A 19,383-nucleotide genomic window follows, 5' to 3' on the forward strand; every position below is an offset into this window, starting at 1 on the left:
CTGTGCTCAGAGAAACAGTGACTATTCAAGTCACCAAAGACGTTAATACCAAAATCAATACTTATTCTGTCTCTCTTATTTGTTTTTGATTCTGTATCATTATGTAGGCACCAAACCTCTTTAATCCAGATGTGGTGCTAAATCAGCTCCGGTACTCAGGGATGCTGGAGACGGTGAAAGTTCGAAGAGCAGGTTTCCCTGTACGGCGCTTTTTCCAGGACTTTCTCAGACGGTAATTGCTGTCATTGTAACATAAGATGTAACAGCCCCAAGGTATATAATTCCATATGATTGTTCCATTTTTAACTGCTGCTTCTGGTATGGATAATCTGTGGGATGTTCTTCTAACCGTGGCCTTATTGCCCAAAGCACAGACTGATCTGGAAACTCTTCTGGAGACTTGCCTTTAGGGTAAAAGTCAAAATGGAAAGATAGCCAGATGGTCTTCTTTTTTTTATTATTATTATTATGCTTCGTAGCTTTGCCGCAGATTTGCTAGTGTGATTGTGAAATCCAGCTGGTCATAATACGTAAAAAGAAAATACCACGCTTAAAACCTTTAAGTGGCTGGAGTAAATTTTAATGGACAGTATAATTGATGATTAATATTGGAAAGAGTAATTATTTCTTTTAATTAGCTGTATGAAAAGGTTTTCTTGAAGTTTAAGACTAGAAGGAAACACTGAACATTGCTTCCTTTGTCTCTTGGAGCATTAAATGCCACCTCTATACTGAACAAAATAACTTGTGTCTGATGAGAGCATGTTTCAGAACGACAGTTGTTCTTTACTGAAAAATTCTATTGAGTTTGTATTTTTTTTTACTGAGATGGCAACAATAACTGCCAGTGTGGTAGAAACAGATAAAGATTGGGGGATGGAAATTTCCAAATTGGAAGGCAAACACGAAGAAGGGCGGTCCCAAAGGAAGAAGGACTAATGGGAGGAGGATAATTAGAGTTAAAAGACTGGGGAGAGAGAGAGAGGGGTGCTGTTACTGTAATATGTAATCTCATGAGTTGCCGTTTCATTCTTAGGTACAAGATGCTTGTGAAGGGGACAAATCTTTCAGAAAACAGCAAAGCTGTATGTGCAGGTTTCCTTCAGACTTATGACAGCAGCAAGAAAGAATGGCAATTGGGTAAAACCAAGGTACTACATCAGTGTGGGGGAGGGAATGGCTTTGTTCCAGCTGCAAGGGGATGCAATTGCATCTGGCGAGATTCAAGGCAGTAGAAAAGACAAAGCAGTCATGATCCTTTAAATACACTGGCCTATATCATTGACCTGTATTATCTCAAATATTTCCCGTATTATATACCTAGAGATATAGAAGCCTTTTTGATTTTGTCTAAATTTCTTCTCATTGACTACACCAGATTGATTTTGTTGTGTCTGATCCAATTTAAGAATTCAAGGAGAACAAGCATGGGTCTCATTTTATGTAACTGTAATGTATACCATTAACTCTTTCCTCTTGTGCCAGGTATTTCACTCTGCTTGGCTAACCCAAATTCTTGCCTGAGGCAGTAATCTGCTGCTTGGTATATATCTAAACTGTGAATAGTAGATCAGCAGACGTGTGACAGCTTTCTGTTGTGGAAGTTTAGATAATGGTTTGTGCGGTGAGTCCAGATGCTAGCATACATTTTCTATGAAAAGGTATCCAAATGCTTCTGGCCATTTACTTAATTCAGATTTTTTTCTGTTTTGGTGAAGGCTTAATGCTTCTCTCTTGCCTGGAATAGTCTGCATTTTCACAGAGAAACAGATGTGAGCAATGTGAGGTATATTGCTATAGAAATCTGAGAGTGTGAAACTGTCTCTATCACAAATTTCCACATATACCAGTAAATTCTTCAAAGAATATTCCAAGATGGATGGTGTCCAGTGCAGACAGCATTTCTCAATAGTGGATATGCAGTCCAAATCTATAGCAGATGGTAGTCCATCAAAGCAACTTCTTGCATTTTTTTGCCCTTAAGCCTTCAAAAAAGTACTTTAGAATATTTCCAAGGTCACAATGAAACCAGAAGTGATTCTAGTGAACACTCACATATAATTTCTCCAGGAGATCAGAAAATGATTCTTGGTGCTTTGAGCAATCATTTCTAAATGAGTGGATAGACTATGTGGGTTTTTTTTTGAGAGCAAGATATCTCTCTCCGCTTCCTACACGAGTAGTGGTAGCCCAGTTTGTAGTTTGAGCTATGAACTACATGTGACAACCAAGGTAACCACTGGCAATTGTTGTGGGAAGGAGATGTATTAGTCTGAAGTTTGTTTTTCGTTTGTTTTTGTTTTGTTTTCCATATGCCTCACTGACATTCAAGAAAGAAGGTTTTGTAACTTAGCTGTATTTCTGCTCTGTAATTAAAGTGTTCCCCATCTTTCATTTGGGCATCTGAAGTCTCCTTATTGGTCCCTCCAAGGTCATTCCTGTCCCTAGATAATCCACATTGCTTGGGTGACTGCCAGTCTCCTAGTGTTTTAGTATTAAAGCCTGTGTGGAGAGTTGGAGAGTGTGTGTGTTGCAGAGCTGCTTGTGTCTGGAAAGCTTTAGAAAGCAGTGGTTAGAGCAGGTAAACATGGAGTTTGAACTTTCTTCCTAGCCTGACAAAAGATGGAAGATTGCTGGGCTACAGCAAGGGCAGCAGGAGAACCGCATGTGAGGACCAAACTCACATGCATAAACTCATCTTTTAGAGTACAAAAGGTAATAAACTATATTGCTGGAGTCCAGAGACTGCAGCAGAGTGACAACAAGCAGGAAATTCAGGCTGCTTTGAGTCCTTGGCAGCAATAGGATCCCTTTTCTTTTCAGTCACCACTGTGCATCATGAAGTTTATCTGTCTGTTTTCATTCACTTCTTGACCTGCACAAACTATTTTGAAAAAACAATATGTAGGTGGTAACTGTGGCAAAGAAAATATGTTTGTATTTTGCCAAAACCCTGGATGTACTCTATTGTATTTTTTGTGCCCTGTAAACTAAAAGATGGCTGAAGAACTGCATGTGGCATGTTGGTAAGCAGCAGTCTCTCTGCTTAGGGCACTGGTTGCTGTAGGTTTGAATATTGTGAGAAGAAAGAAATTATTAAGAATGGCAGTCTTTCTATTTCTTTGTTTATGCCTGAGAAGGAAAATTGACAGGAGTTGGGAAGCAGTTGAGCCATCTTGTTGGGTTGTACCAGTTATTTTATACTGGGCATGGTTTGAATTAGAGATGTGTGTCCTGGTAGAGGGTACTAGTTCTATTTATTTAAAGAATTAATCACTCCGAGGCTGTCCTGGCATGTTCCACCTTTGCTGCCATGCTCAATGGCTGGCCAGCCCCTAGCTACTCCAGAGTGTTGTCATCCCAAGGTGCATTGCCCTGCCATTTCGTTTTTCAGATATGTTGCTTGGCATTCTTTCCTATGCAAAGCCATTTCATTCCTGCCTTGGAGACCACTCTGCAACTCAGCTTTGTGACAGTGCCTCCAGAAAGCCTGTCCCTGGGAAAGCAGATGCCAAGGTGAGGCTGTGCAGAGCAGTGGTGCTTCCTGGTAGTACCTTTTCTACTTCCTCTATCGAGCTGTTGTATCTTGGTTTTGGATTATGGAGTGCTTTGTCTGTATTCATGCTTTAGCTGGGGCTACGTAACAGGCTTGGAATACTTGGGTTGATGAAGAAAAGAGCCTTAATTTTTCCAGAGGCTTTCAAGTAAGGGTGAAGTAAAGCTACCAGCTAAGAGGCACAGAGTGTAGATCATTGTCCTGAAAAGGAAGTCCCCTGTGTGGCCTTACTGCCACTTTTGCTGCTACAGGTGCAGCTCCGGGTACTCAGGTTGTGGTTCCCAGAACTAACCTTGGCTCATGGAATCAGGAGTAGCTACTGAAAAAGGTGTGACAAGCCACTGGGGATGTAACCTAGGAAGAAGTAGAAGGGGTGGGTAAAGAGCAAGGCTTATAGAAAGGGGAATACTTCCTGCAAAATGAATGGAAGGATAATTATATCCTTAGCAATTGTTTGAAGGAGGAAGGAAAAGACTCTGTGAATTAGTGCAGAGGATTGTGAAGCTTGGGAAAGGAAACGGAGGAGGAAGGGCAGGATGATCTTTGTGTTTTTCATTAAGAATAGAGCAGCTGTTGTGCTGGCAATTGTCAAATTAATGTTTATAAGAGGTATTAATGTATGCAAGGCAGCTTTTATCTGATGGCATGGCAGAATTGAGGGTGTGGATGCAAACAAACAGTGTGATGATGAAAGAGCTTGTGCTAAGGTGCCCTCATCTTCACTGGAGATGTGCTGGGATGGAGCAGCATCTTCCATGCCCCTTTCCTCTGTGCACTTGGAAGTTCTGCCATACTTGCCCACACCCACAATACGAGTTTCCTACACTGTTTAACACAGTAATTCTGCTATTTGAAGGCATTAATTTGCACATTTGAACCTGCTGTTCTGCATAAGACGTAAGTGGAGGTAAGTGGGGAGGAGAAGAGTTTATGCAGAACACTGAGACTAAATGACTTCAAATCTCTGGCCTCTCACCATAACCACATGGATCCAATACATTCATAACAAGTTTTTTACTGATTAGTGTGGTTCTGCAGATTGAGAAGTCTGTGTACATGGCAGTACTTTAACAAGTGGGGCAGCACTCTCCTAGTGTAGCCTATTCTGCTGCTGGTCCTAGAAGTGTTTTAGCCAACGCCAGGCAGCGGGTCACACATAGCTTGGCCATATGGTAGTCTCTGCTATGACTGCAGCTTCTATGGACATACCTTAGCCAGCTTATTCTAGACTGGGTACTGCTAGCAGTGTACCCACAGTGCCATGGAGCTCCATGCAGGCTGCAGTCCATCTCAAAGAACAATGCATTTATTTCAAGAATTTGTGCTGAACCCTGTGCTAGTGTAATGCAGGCCAGTTGATTTAACAGTGCTCAGATAGGTCAGTACAATTCCTGTAAGCATGGTCTTATCTTGCTTGTATCTCAGTTCTTTTGTGTCTAAGTTAGTGTCTTCATCCTTCACAAGCACTTAGCACTGAGCAGAGGTTTGAATACAGGTGATGGAAGATGCTTGAGAATTAAAATACTGGACACTGAAATGCAGCCAGTAATATTTGAAGACTTGTACTGTCAAAGCTCAGTTGCCCCTAGTGCATCCTGCACTGTTGAATCTCTTCAGCACGGAAACATCTCTACCCCAGAGTTTCTGGAGGTTGATGGAGGGCTCCTGCTTAGGTGGGCCGAGGGTATGCACAGTTTTGCACCTCGACTGGGCTTTTGGCTTTCAGACTGCCTTCCATTGTGAAGCTTGATGTTAGGGTTGCCTCCTGGAGTCTAAAAATCTAAATTTTCCTTCCTTTCCTTGAAACGCGGAGGAGTTTCTTTGCAAGATACGTAATCACCCAAGTAGGTCCCAGTGCCCGCTGCAGGGCGGTACCGGGTTGTGCAGGGAAAGCTGTCAGCTGAGAAAGAGTTAATCGCAGGCACGGGCTCTCCTCCTCCCTCCTCTTTCCCTCCTTCCTCTGCTCCCTCCCTCTCTCTCTTTTAAGTCTTGACCACAGAGTGAGGCAGGCGGGGGTTGGGCTCGGAGTTTGGTTTCTGCCGCTATAAAACTTTTCCCCGGCGCTCCGAGTGCGGGCGCCGCGGGGCAGCGCCGGGGCAGGCGCAGGGGCGGCGGCACCGCGGCCGCCGGGGCACGGAGCGCTCTCCGCGCCGCTCACTGGGATGAAACCTCCCGACTCACCCGAGGACTGACTTCTTTCCTCTCTTTGTGTTTACTGAAACTCCTCCCCGTGGCGTCAGGTTTTCCTGAAGGAAGCTCTTGAGCAGAAGCTGGAGAAGGATCGGGAAGAGGAGTTGAGGAAAGCAGCTATAGTCATCCGGGCCCACGTCTTGGGCTACATGGCAAGGTCAGTGCTGGGGGCTACTCCACCATCCCTGTGCTTGCGTGCCTGGGTTGCCCTGACCCCCTGCTTTGCTCTCTAGTCCCCTAGCATCCATCCCGTCTTCCCCTCCTGTATTCCAAGGGGGAGTTGCAGGATCTACCCTCCCTGCCAGGACTGGCTCAGTTGAAACCTTCCTGCACCGTTGGCACCTCTTTTTCAGTTCTGTGCACGCTTGCACCCTCCCTCAACGCTGCTCAGCAAGCTCCTCTGTACACATTGCTTGCCTCTGATGACACCTTTTCCTTGCCTTCAGGGCTCTCCTGGCTGGGCCCCACCTACGCTTTGGGTCCTCTCAGTTTCCTTGTGCCTGTCAACTCTGTTTTCTGCTCCCCCTGAAAATCGCTTCTTCCTTACTTGCAGCTCTGCCTTTGCTCACCCTCTTTCCTTGCCCTGCCTGTTTGCCTCGTGATTTCCCCCTCCTTCTAATTAACTGTTCAGAATTGTTTTTTGGCCAGCTCTGCAACAGTAATCTGTTGCCGCTCCCTTTTGCACCTGACCAGAGAAGGTTTGGGGAAACCAACTGCAGACAAACGGTCCCTTCCTCTGGCCCTCGAAGTCAGTGTAACAGCTGACTCCTTAATGGCTGTGGCATGCACACTTAATCCCAGTAAGATGCTCTTTCCTGCCTGGTCTCTGCTCCAGACACCTGTCAGTCAAGGGTTTGAAGCGATGAAATCCTGGCCAGCAGAGCTGTTTCAGCAGGCACTCTTAGAGCTCCATTACATCAGGTACACCTGATTTTGCATTGGGAAGTTTGTGCAAGGGTTGTACCCTGCCTTGCCAATGTGGAATATCAGCAATACATGTTTGGTCTCTGGAGCTTTTATTCATTTATTTATTTCCCTTTAGGAAGACCAGTGAGCTAGCTCTATTGTTTGTACATGAGATTGCAAATACTTTCTGTCAGGGTCACTGCTCTATTTTACTTTGTGTCTAACATTTGGAGAGAAGGGTAGGGATTAGCACGGGAAAATTGATTTTCTGGGAAACATCACTCCAGGCATACTGGATTACTGCATTTCTGAGTTCCCGGTAAGGAAGCTGCTGCCCTGCAAGGCTGTGATAGAAGGCAGTGGGGCAGCACTGCTCCTCTTGGTTAGAAATCTTGTGGTCCTTCAGCCTTCACAGATAGGAATTCCTCATCCCACATGTTGCTTTTCTGTGTCTCATCTTTAAGAACAAGCTGTGCTTCTGCAGCCAGAGTGAAAATCCTCACAAGCAGCTGGAGGTAACTGGACTTTCCAGGGGAGGAGAGCAGGGAGTAAAGAAAGGTTTTCCAGTTCTCCTCTCTAGCTCTTTCTGTGAAGAGTTTCCAGTTGCCCTGCACCTGTATTGAAAAAAGTCCAGCAGGCACAAGTTTATTTGGGCAGGTACTGAACAGTCTCTGCAGAGTTGGATGGAGGTCAGGACTGACAGTGAGTGCTGCCTTAAGCTTGATACCATTTCTGTTAGTTTTGCAAGTGTATGTATATTTAAACTCATTTGGTCTCATTCAAAGTAGACTGGCGAAGGAAGGATTTTACTAATTTCTTCCCCTTTGCAAACTTGTTCTGTGAGCCTGGAGTACCAGATTTTCTTTGCTCTCATTTCCTGCTGCCTAGTATCCCTGACTGATCACTACAATGTAAGACAAGAATATCAAGCCAATTGAAATCACCCCTTTTTTATGTAACTAATCTGTAGAACTCTGAGGTGCAGGTAATGGCTTCACCAGCCAAAATACACATAATACAGGATCCATGTATGAATTTGGCTGTTTCCCTGGATTCTGCAGGACTATATTGTCAGGGGAAGAACACAGAGCAAATTGCTCTATAGCCCTGTGTTCTCTAGTTCTTGGAGGCGTAACTGCCAACTACAGCTCATTGACAGAATAATTAAATTTCAAATACAGTGTTGGAGCCTTGCAGCCACCCTGTCTTCTCTTGTGGGATATTTGGTCAGGATGTCTCCCAACCCCTCCCCATGGGCTGCAGGTTAAATTTCTTTATCCAATGCAAGAGGGTGAGTGGAAGGCTGAACAAGGGAAATGAAATTCACAGCCTATGTGCAGCAATTCCAGCTGAAGGGCATCTGCAAGCTTGGCTGTGGTCATGAGGAATGAGGGGGCACTGCAGCCTGGCAGATTACCAGGCAGAGCTGGCCTGTAGCTGGGCAGGGCTTGGCACATGTTGCACTTGAGAGAGTTTCTGGCAGATGCATTTTGTAAAAGTCAGAGTATCCTTTTTGATGCACTTATATCGGCCTTGGCGGAGAGTGCATGTGCAGCTGTTCACACCCCATGTGCAGGACACAAGGAGGACAGACAGAACAGGGATGAGAGAACTGCAGCTCAGGAGCAATTAATCCAAAACCTCCTACTTCTCATCACCTCTTCCCTTTCCTCTTTTCTCTGCGCTTCCTCCCTTTGACTTAATACTTACGGAAAAGAGCATGACCTCTGCACACTGCTGCTATTAGCATCCCTCTCCTGATTTTTTTGACTGGGCTGACATATCTGGTGTGCAGGGGTGTGGCAAGCTGTCAGCATGGATCCCTGTTACCATTTAAAGGGAATTTGATTGTCAGGATAGGGATTTTGAGGTGTGTTGTCTTTTCAAGGTGTTGCAGAAGGTCCGTGGGAAGGGTATGTGAGAATACTCTGCTATTTCCAGTGTGCTTTCTAGGACTGTAAGGCCTCACAGGATTACTGTAGCCTGCTGGCCCAAGATCCTGTGTAACAGCTCCATAGAATTTCCTCTTGCAAATAGTGATATGGATTGAAGAAGGGTTTGATTTGAATAGTGTCAGTGATTGTTTCCCTACAGCAAGATATTAAGGTTTATAAACATACTAAATTACTTTTTTAAAAAATCCGCTTATTTTCAGCCATAATAGTTGTCAGCTTCAAGTTGGTTAATTCTTGTTATGTCCCTTATTGGAAAAATAAAATACCACCCAGAAATGTGGGTAATCTGCCTGGGATCAAACCTTTCTTTAGCCCTTTCCATTTCTTAAGGTCATGCCGCAAGTGCTCTCATTCTGTAGGCATGCATTTCTGGTTCGAAACCTGCTTCTTCAGAAATGACTTGAGCGTCTAAAATTGTTTTTGGAATGGGGGTGCTAGCACATAATAAAAGGATGAAAACAACAGTGTAGTCCCCTTGTATGCAGTATTTCCATTTGCAAGTTTAAGAATCCCAGTAGTATTTTTTTCTATAGCATTGTGATGGGAGTTTGCCTTCTGCTGATGATCTGGGACCCCAAAATCCATTTTTTACTTGCTGCTTCCCAACATAGTCTGAGATCAGGTGTGTTGCCCTTTGATTCTTGAAGACCTTATGGTTGGCTCTTTTGGATTGTTTGTTTGCTTGAATCTGGCTTACAAATTGATCCAGATTACTGTATACTAATAATGCTTTTGCTATTTGTTCAGTTTGTGTATCATGTACAAACTTCTACCAGGGACTTTTTTTCAGGTCCTTGATAAAATTAGTGTGTAATGCAGAGCCAAAACCTTACTTTTCTAGAACTTTACTAGCCTGCAGAATTATTGAATGATGATTCTTGTGGTTTGGGGCCCTATCATGTTTTTTAGAGTGCTGCAAAGTTGATTTGATACCATTTGATTTGAGTTCCTTCCAACTTAGGATACTCTAAGATTCTTGTTTAAGCAAAATGTTGTGCAATAGAAGTATTTTTTTAATGTGAACCTGTTACAATGCTACGTTCAACCATCAAGATTGTAGTGTCAGTATGTTTTCCCCCAGACAATATGAAATTAATGTTACTAAGATCTATTTTTGCACTGTTTTTTGCGTTTCTGAGAGTAATTTGATTTTGTCCACTTAAAAGATGGGTCAGTATGGGACTTTGTTCTCATATAGTAAGGCCATTTGTATATTTTTATTATAATAAATCAACACTGAATGATTATGCTAATTGCACAGTCAGTGTATGTATGTGCAATGCAAGGAGACTTTGGGCCAGAGGACCTTCCCTTTCCATGTGCCAAATGTCTGTTCCTCATCCTCTGAAAGTCTTCACAAAAGTAGGTGCCCATTGAAACAAACCAGTGGTAGATGTAAGAGGCACAACAGTAGAGTGAATATGATTTACTGGCAGTGGCAGTAGAGGAACAGAAATTGTGTCATTTCTGAACAGTATTTTTCCCCAAATAGTTTTTCTGTGGATGTGGTCAGTACACCAAGGACATGAGAAATGCAGAGCATGTATGACTTTGTGGCGCATTGAGTGTCTGGTTCTGTTTTTAGGAAGAAGTATCAGAAGGTGCTTGCCAGTGTCGTTATAATTCAAAAGAACTACCGAGCGTACTTCTGGAAGAAGAGCCTGCTGCGGCTGAAGGCCTCTGCAGTCATCCTGCAGAAGCACTGGCGTGGCCGCCTGGCTCGCAGCCTCTACCAGCACCTGCTGCAGCAGGAACTCAGGCGGAAGCAGGAAGTGGAGGAGAGAAGGAGGCAAGAAGAGGAAGAACAGATCAGAAGAGAGGAAGAGGAGCGACAATGGCAAGAAGAGGAGGAGCGTAGGAGGAAACGGGAAGAGGAAGAGGTGAAGGAAAGGTACAGGATGGTATCTTGTGCTCATAGTTCCCTGGCACTAAAGCTGCTGAAGTGTCTCAGCGAGTCTGGGGCACTGGCACAATGGTAACACTGGAATAACAGTTGCATGAGGCAGTGTCCCAGTGCCAGCCAACAGAATTGTGGTGGCCTGTGCCCGGCATAGAATAGAAAAGCAATGTGGAAAAGGAGTGTCCTGCTTCCTTCAGGAAAGCTAAATCTAGTGTATCTTTGCTTCTATTTGCTTCAAAATGTAGGTAAAGGAGGGAGTTTCACTGATTGGGCAGAGATGCATAATTTTCTCATTGCCTTTGCATCAGTGGAGGAAGTTTTATGCAGTCTTCCAAAATCTGGAGGGATTAGCAGTGTGAGAAGGTACCAGTATCATAAGTTTTGGTGTAGCTTGATCAGAGGGCAAGCTGGGCAACTTACCTGTGCTACTGCAGTTACACTCTTGAGCAAAGACATGCTATCTCTCAGGGATATGGAAGAGATCAGGAAAGTTGAAGCAAAAGCTAATTTGACAAAAAGAGGCAATCTATGAGCCGTGACAGTACAGCTAATGAGAATCCTCCGTGTCCTGCATCATTTACGGTTCACTTCATGATTACCTACCTCCTATCTATCCTACTATCCAAACTAGATGTCTCTCTTGATAATCTTATGTTTTAAAAAACATAAAACTTTAACTGCAAGATTATTACACAACTTTCAACAAATCATCATATGATATTTTGTTTTTCATAAGAAACTGGTTACATGTCTTCTAGGCTTTTGTTATGTACTTGTCCCAAAGTTGGATCTTGGAAGGTTTAGAAGCATGTTGCAAGGAAAAGAGGTAGGCTGCAGTTCTGATGAAAACAGTAGGGTGCTATATCCAATGGAACAAGACATGGAGTCAGTGATACCAGTGATGAAGTTTGGTCAAGAAATTTGTTGAAAAACACTGAAGGCTCCATCTTGTCAATGTGTCAATTTTCAACAGTATCCTCATCAGCAGCATGAAGCTGTGCAAGTTCAGAATATCAGTGACTGGTTGGCTGATACCAAATGCTACAGATGCTCTCTCAGGTCTGATGCCTGCATTGTCCTAAGTAGATCTTGTTCCTACTGTGGTCTCACCTTGAATATTCTGTGCAGTTTTAGCACCACAACCTAAAAAAGACATTAAGCTACTAGAGAGCATCCAGTAGGAGGGCCACAAGGATGGTGAAGGGTCTGGAGGGTAAGCTGTATGAGGAGTGGCTGAGGGTACTTGGTTTGTTCAGCCTGGAGGAGACTGAGGGGAGATGTCACTGTGGTCTTCAACATCCTCATAAAGGAAAGCAGAGGGGAAGGTACTAACCTCCTCTCTCTTGTGACCAGTGACATCACTCAAGGAAATGACATGAAGCTGAATTGAGGGAGGTCTAGGTTGGGTATCAGGTGAAAGTTTTTCACCCAGAGGGTGGTTGGGCACCGAAACAGGTTCCACAGGGAAGCAGTCACAGCACCAAGCCTATCCTTATTAAATTTGCAGATAAAACCACCTGATGAGGGGCTGTAGGTATATAGCTAGCCAGGATTACAATTCAAACAATTTTGCCAAGTTAAAGAAAGGTTCTGGAAGACAGAATAACTTTCAATAAATACATATACAGATCTACAGTTAGGACTAATCAAATGCATAGGAAGAGGAGGAAGAATGTCTACTTCAACATCAGGAGGAAGGTCTGGAGGCTAAGTTGAATATGTCACCAGTGTCATGGTGTGTGAGAGGAGAAAGCAGATGCTGTCTGTAAATGGAATTGTTTCTGTAAAATGTGGAGGTGATTCTTCTGTTCTGCTTGGCTCTAGTAAGACTTCAGTTGGAGTACTGTCCCTAGTTTTGGGTCTCTAGTTTTCAGGATGAGTGTAGATCTGTTGATTACTAAAAAGCAGCAGAAAATACCAGAGGTTTAAAAAATGTGAAGAACAGTTGCAGGAATTAGTATGTAGATTGTAGGTGGTATTCCTAATTTGTTTTAAAATGGCTCTGCTTTCTAAGCTCTGTTTTCATTTAAGGCAGTTATTTAACTCATGGTGACTGCTAAGGGTCTTTCAGTAGAGTTGGAGCCTTTTGGATATCACGTCAGTTTTCATTTACAAACATTTCCTGGATTTTTTTCAGTGAGTGAGCTTTAAGGCCTTTGTGACTTGCAGCTGCAATTTGGAATTTGGCTGGGAAAAGCTGCAAGGCCTGAGAAATAAATATTGTTGCCCTTCTGTTCTTTCTGGGGTTGAAGTATAGATCTGAAAGTTACCACTTGTAGTGGTAACTTTCTTCCTTCCAGCCGCATCCTATTCCTGCTCCATAAGCATGACCCAGGCATTTATCTGTCTGCTGGTTCAGTTGCTTGTAGCATACATGCTGTGGAGAAACTAGCCATAGTGTTAGCTTTCCTTTGGAGTACAACCTTTTTGATCTGGGTGAAGATGCAACACTGTGGGATAGGTTTTTTCCCCTCTACTCGTGTTTACTAACAAACTCTGACTCTTACAATCTTCACTAGTAAGCACAGTTTTGCATGCCCTTGAGAAGTTATGCAAGCTGGGGCTTTAATACAGTAAAAACAAAACAAAACACTGATTCAGTGCTGGTATTGCAATAATTCCATCATGTTTTAAAAATCAAGCACAGTTTCATGCTAACTGTCAATTACACACATACAACCTTAATATTCAGAGACTTAACAGTACTTCAGAAGATTCTGTTTACATTTATCATAGGTCTGATTTCTCTTTCAGTCACTGTTTCCAGTGTCCTTCCTAGAGTGTTCCTACACATCCAATTTCCTAATTGATCTGAAAGTTAAGTGTGTGGGGAAAATCCGTTGCATCCACAAAGGTCATGCAAACCACAGAGAACCGGATTTTTACTAAATTGCAAAAGCTTTCAAATTAGTACAGCAGGTATCTCATCCATGGAGGGATAATATGTCCATGTAATTCTGAAAGCCTCATAGAGGAGAACTGAATCCGTCTCTGATTGTCGTGTCTTTTTTTTTTTTTTTTTTTTGTCAGAGGAAAGGAGCAGCTGAATGCACTACTCCAGGTGGCTCAGGTAGGTTTAACAGCTATTCTTTTCACATGTGTTCTTATGAGTATCTGTGAAGGGTCCTTCATTGCCTATGCTTTGATACTATTATTGTTGCAACACTATTTTAAAAATGGGCCTTGGGCACTCAAAGCTTGCAGGTGTTTGGCTTTAGTAGAGGTGTATAGAGTTAACAAGGTAGGGCTTTTTTCAAGACTTGCGTACAGCTTGCATAGCTTCTATTTGAAAATTTTCATATTGAACATGCGACATCTGTTTTTATCTCTACTGCTTGTGCTTATTAGATGACCTTGTGTGCGCTACACTGTGACACAGTCTGTTCTGCTGGATTGTTGCCCATAACAGCCAGAGTGAGTGCAGCTTGCCACTGCCATAGCTAAAATAAACCCCTTGCTATTGATTTGATTGTTGACGTATCAAAGAGGAGATCACCTACCCTGAGGTGTGTGAAAATAGTTGTGTATCTTGTTACTTCTTTTCCCAAACTACTTGTTCCCCAGTTTCAGATGATCTTTTTTCAGGAGACATGACAGAGTATAGAAATGCGATTATCCACAAGGAACAGTCAGGTAGAGAACAAGAAACAAGGTAACTAAAGAAAACAGGGGCCAATTGACTGCATTGTCATAGTCCTATAAGGAAGTTCATAAAATCCTTTTGGAATTTATTTTTGCTTTTTGTCATGTGTGTATATTTTCTCTCAAGTGTATATGTTTTCAACATCCTCCATAGAGGGGGTGGTGGCCTTATCTTATAGTTAAATATCAGTGAAAGTTATCACTATATTCTGTCTTCTGATTATTATGTATCTGCTAGAATTTTCCTATTGCTTCAATGTGGCGAGTAGAATAAGACAGAGTCTTCAGCAGCAAGCCATCATTCATCCAGTGATGCTAAAGAATGCCAAGGAATTCTGGGTGGAGTTTTGGTGGAGTGGTTTTGGAGTGGATACATTCCTGCTTCATTGGAAATGTCCCTTCCAGCCCTAGATTCTGGTGGTCAGACCCCCAACTCAGGAAGCAGTGAAATTTCCAGATCTTTTTAATGAATTTCTGGGAAATCTTCAGCTCTTAAGCAGCTTATGCATATATGTGTTTGTATATTGTTACTTTCTGCTATGTGTGGGTATATGTGAGTAAATTCAAAAAGAGAGAATGGACTTTCAAACTGCTTTTACCCAAATTGCAGTGTACAAAGGGCTGTAACATGAGCAGCAGACAGAGAGGTTCTTCTTAAAATTCACTGATCCCAGTGAGCTTCTTCATATGATTCAGAAAGGAGGTAGACTGCTGGGAAAAAGGAGGTATCTGAAGATCCAGTAGTTCTACCTTTAGCTTTTACACCATGAATGATTGCAGGATGTTTGGAGTCATCTTTTTGGAGATGGTAAGTTACAATGCAAGCACAGGAAACAGGAAGAATGAAAGGTCCAGGCAAGGAACACATATAGGTTTAAGAAACTGCTTTAACACTGTTATAAATTCTTTAATTCTTTAAGGTGGAAACAGTAAAGCCTGAAGAGGTGGATATTCCCCTGCAAGAAGAAGAGAAACGTCAGATGGAAGAGATCTTAAGACTGGAGAAGGAGATCGAGAAGTTGCAGCAACAGAAAGAGGATCACATGTCTGTCAACTGTGAAGACACCAGGAATGAAATAAATCGACAGCGAGAAGAAGAGATCCAGAGACTAGAAAAAGAGGCATCAAGGGTTGCCCAGGAGTTCCTGGAGCTGCTGGATTTTGGCAATCTGGATGAAAGTGTGCAGAACTTAGAGCGCTCTCTTTCTAGTGAAGGGACACTCAACATTGACTGCAGCCTGGTGGCACCACTGGCTGAAGAAGAAGTGGATGAGGGTTTTCATGCCGATGATGAAGGACAGCCACCTTCCAGTTTGCTGGTCTCAAATCAGCATGGCACAAGAAACAGCAATAACTACTCAAAGGAAGTTGCAGACACAAGGCTTTCACTTCTCCAAAGGGAAGTGGGAGAGGTTGTCCCTGCTCCCAGACAATCTGTGGAAAGGATGACTAGCCCCAAGGAACAGAGAGCCCTGTCAGACCCCGCAGAAAGCATCTATAGCACTGTCTCAGATATGCAGAGGAGTAACAGTGAAGAGGCAGGAGAGCCAATTTACACTTCTCCCCCAGATGTGGAGTCTGACTACGACCATGAGGAGTTTGATGGCTATGGAGATGCAGTTAATGCCTCAGCTGAGCCTCTGTATGGTGAGGAGGGTCTGAGGCACTCCCATGGTACCAGCCTAGACTCCAACCGTGGCAGTCTGGACTCGGTGAGAATCCCTCCTTCACCTTTCTGGGCATTGCAGTGAATTTGTTGATATTTATAACATCTTTGCCTTCTTACTGTATGCCTGTTTGCTCTAGGTATCGTTACTAACATATAATTCTCTCTTACATCAATAAACAGCTTGAAAAAAGGGAAGAATCATAAACAGTCGGAAGGGCAGAGGGCTTGTGATTATGCTGTCTGGTTGTGGTAATCCTGTCTGGTGTCTGCTGGTACACAAGCTAGCACTTGTACCTGTTTTAGATTGTTTCCATCACGATATGTTACCATAACCCTCTTCAGGAAGAATAAAATCAGGCAACTGGTATCTTCTAGATATATAGTCTATCTCAGAGAGATTTCACAGAAGGGGCCTAAGCTTCCAGTGGGCAATGACAAGAGGAAATGAGAAGGACTGGAATTTGATTTGTCTCCATCACAATAACTTCTCTTGTTCTGGTTCTGTTCAGAGTCAAGGGTTTATTTTCAGCTGCTGTGTACAAGTTAAGCTATTCTAAGGCTAGAGGAAATTACTATCCTGATACAGGCTGAGTCCCAGTGCATACAACCATACAACCACTGAACATTTTCATTCCTACTGCAGAGACAATGAGGGAATAGTAAAGCTGTGCTATTAGCCTTGCTCTTGAAGCATCTCAGCTTAGACCCCACACTTTGTCATAGCATGAGCCACAGGAAGAGATAACCGCAGCTGAGTAGACTCACATCAGTAGCTGCTAATCCATGAATGTTTGAAACTTAGTGACAAGGGGGAGAGAGCATGAATGAGTGGAACAGGGACAGGAAAAAGGAGCATAAAGGGGTCACAGGGAGAGGACAGAAAGGAAAATAAAAGTAAGCAACATGCATATGAGGAAGGAAAAGATCTAAGGAGCTGCCTTCATTAGAATTATATTAATAAAGCCAATCAAAGGAAGTTGTATTTAAGGTAAAGGAAATGATAGGATAATTTAGGATTTCATGTGTGAAGTACTTTCTAGGCTGACAGCCATTATCTAGTCAGAGAACACAGATGAGTAAATTCAGTACTTTTATTTCAGTAATTCGGATCTATGTTTTTATGGTTCAGTTATCCTGGACTGTACTTTTTTTTTTTTTTTTTTTTTGCTAATCAACCTGAAGCAAGTAATTTCCTTGCTGGGGTTAAATCAGTGTTCTGTCTTTTCTGGCATTGTGGCCTTTCTGCCAGAAAAATCAGAAAACTTTTCCCAAATGAAAAATTTTCTCTGAATCCCATGAAACTAGATTTTGCCAGGTGGACTCTGCCTTGAAACAGCAAGCTTTTTTGCTGCTGCAAGTAACTGGAGTTTTCTAGCTACATTCACTGCTCTCCTTTCTGGTATGAAAATTCCATGCTCTTGCTTTAGGCATTAATGGGTAAGCTGTCAAGCCTCTAGTTTACCGTTACAGCTTTTTTTGCAAAGGGACTATGTGTAGTTTCTGATTATGTGACTTCTCTAACCTTGTTTATTTGCTCCAGTCCTCCTGCTACCAGGAGAACCCAAGTAGCCTATATTTATTCTTTTTCTTTTAGTTTCTGGACAGTGAAGAAGAAGTGGATATTTACATTGACACAGATGAAGAGTTTTGTAATGGACGAGTCACTATCTTCAATGGCTCAGGACCACCCTATTTTCACAGTTATCTCTACATGAAAGGTAAGTGGCTTTTGCCAAAACCATGGAAGAATGGTATCCAGGAAACCTGCTTTTCCCTTGTGTTTCTCCAGAATCATCATCTTTATTTGCTCTTAGGTCTCAGTTTATTCTTCTCCCCCTCCCCCCCCCTCTTTTATTTAAAACAACAAATAAAATGAAGAGCTGGGAGATGAGTGTCAGGGATATCTTTGCCACTGAGACCTAGTTGTGCCCATGTGGTACGGATTTAAATGACTCATTCTCAGCTACAAAACTGAATACAGTACAGAAACACTAGAGTCGGGCATATATTTCTATATATTTTGTTTGTTCCGCTAGTTTGTTCTGTTTGTCTGAAATTAAGCATAACCTTGTTTCTCTCTTTTGCTCCTTCATTTCATGAAGGAACTGAAGTGGCAACTAGTTGTGTCCAGGAAGCAGAATCAGGGTGGAAACATGGCCCTTGTTGCACGTCTGATGAAATTTTGCTCGCCCACTTTGCAGGAGGTCTTATGAACCCATGGAGGCGGCGCTGGTGTGTTCTGAAGAACGAGGCCTTCATGTGGTTCCGCACCAAGCAAGAGGCACTGAAGTCAGGCTGGCTCTATAAAAAAGGTGGAGGCATGTCAACACTTTCGCGCCGTAACTGGAAACGCCGTTGGTTTGTGCTCCGAGAATCCAAGCTGATGTACTTTGAGAATGATAGTGAAGAAAAGCTGAAGGGGACAATTGATATCAGAAGGGCAAAGTGAGTGAAAAAATAATCCCTTTAATCCCTAATACTTACTCTCTAAATCAGTAATGAAGTGTCCAGTGCTGCCGGTTCGTCGGCATGTGTATCTCCCATAGAGTTAAGACAATCAGAAACAAAGGAAGGAAAAGAATTACAGCTTCTAGTTTTACTCTGAAGGGAATCTGCAATTACTTGATAGTTCTTTTCCCAGTCTTGCATTTCATAATCCAGCAGGACCTCTTTCCAAGCCATGGGGGGAGTCAGACCAAGAGGACTAATTAAGTACATACCCCATGTATTCTCTCCTACCCAGACTCCATCTGTTTTCTGGCTTTTCCAGGCATTTCACAAAGGTGGTATGAAGCTCACAGTGGGACTGGAATTTGGCAGCATGTACTGTGCCTTTTCCCGAGTCCTGAATGCTCTTTCTGCTGCCATAGTTAATTCCTAGGTTTATGCTGTAAGAAAGGAGAGACCTCTTAGCATTATGCAGACCTGTAAAGTGCCAAAAAGGGCAGTCCCGTGGTGTAATAGCACTCCGGACTCTGGATCACAAGATCATGAGTTCGAGTCTCAGTGGAGACCATACTGGGCAGTTAAATGCCTCTCTACCATCCAATACCGTCAGATCTCAGATGCTCAGGAGGGTCAGCCCCAGTTAGTACCGGGTGCTGTAAACAGTCCTGAGGATTTCACTGTCACTGCCTGAGCTCGCTTGGCCGTGGCAAATGGACCTCAGGACTTAAACGGTGGGGCAAGTTTTGCGCACGCTGTGCCTCACCTGAAAAATCCACTGCACAGGCTCGAAGGGCACACCCCCACCTGGGGAGAGCCCTTCCCAAATCTTTGTTCGTGAAGTTTAGCCATACTACTACTATACTATACTACAAAGTGCCAAAAAGAGTGGCACCCCCGACTTTGTAAATAGACCTCTGTATCAACATCCCTGTTCTCTCTTCTTCCATCTACTCTGCTAGTGTCTTATAGGAAATATGTGCAACACCTTAAGGTTTGCTTTTTTAACTGTACAAGTCTTCTTAAACTTCTCAATGTGTATTGGAGGAATTTTCTGTTTCTCTCAGAGTTTCAAGCTACCTGAACCAGTGATTTCCCTTCTGTATGGTGAAGGGTATCA

The 19,383-nt window shown here is 43.0% G+C and overlaps 1 protein-coding gene across 2 annotated transcripts in view; it reads left to right on the forward strand.

The window, feature by feature from the left end:
• LOC139674889 (unconventional myosin-X-like) overlaps positions 1-19,383 on the forward strand; it is a 98,218-nt gene that overhangs the window by 58,567 nt on the left and 20,268 nt on the right. For both annotated transcript variants that reach the window (XM_071561843.1, XM_071561842.1), the window contains 8 exons: positions 108-232; positions 1,037-1,151; positions 5,797-5,903; positions 10,193-10,498; positions 13,538-13,577; positions 15,070-15,861; positions 17,413-17,536; positions 18,020-18,263. In XM_071561843.1, the coding sequence (XP_071417944.1) occupies positions 108-232; positions 1,037-1,151; positions 5,797-5,903; positions 10,193-10,498; positions 13,538-13,577; positions 15,070-15,861; positions 17,413-17,536; positions 18,020-18,263 (1,853 nt within the window). The remainder of the gene's footprint in view (positions 1-107; positions 233-1,036; positions 1,152-5,796; positions 5,904-10,192; positions 10,499-13,537; positions 13,578-15,069; positions 15,862-17,412; positions 17,537-18,019; positions 18,264-19,383) is intronic.

The sequence above is a fragment of the Pithys albifrons genome, chromosome 8, assembly GCF_047495875.1.
Source record: "Pithys albifrons albifrons isolate INPA30051 chromosome 8, PitAlb_v1, whole genome shotgun sequence".
NCBI classification, from domain to species: domain Eukaryota; kingdom Metazoa; phylum Chordata; class Aves; order Passeriformes; family Thamnophilidae; genus Pithys; species Pithys albifrons.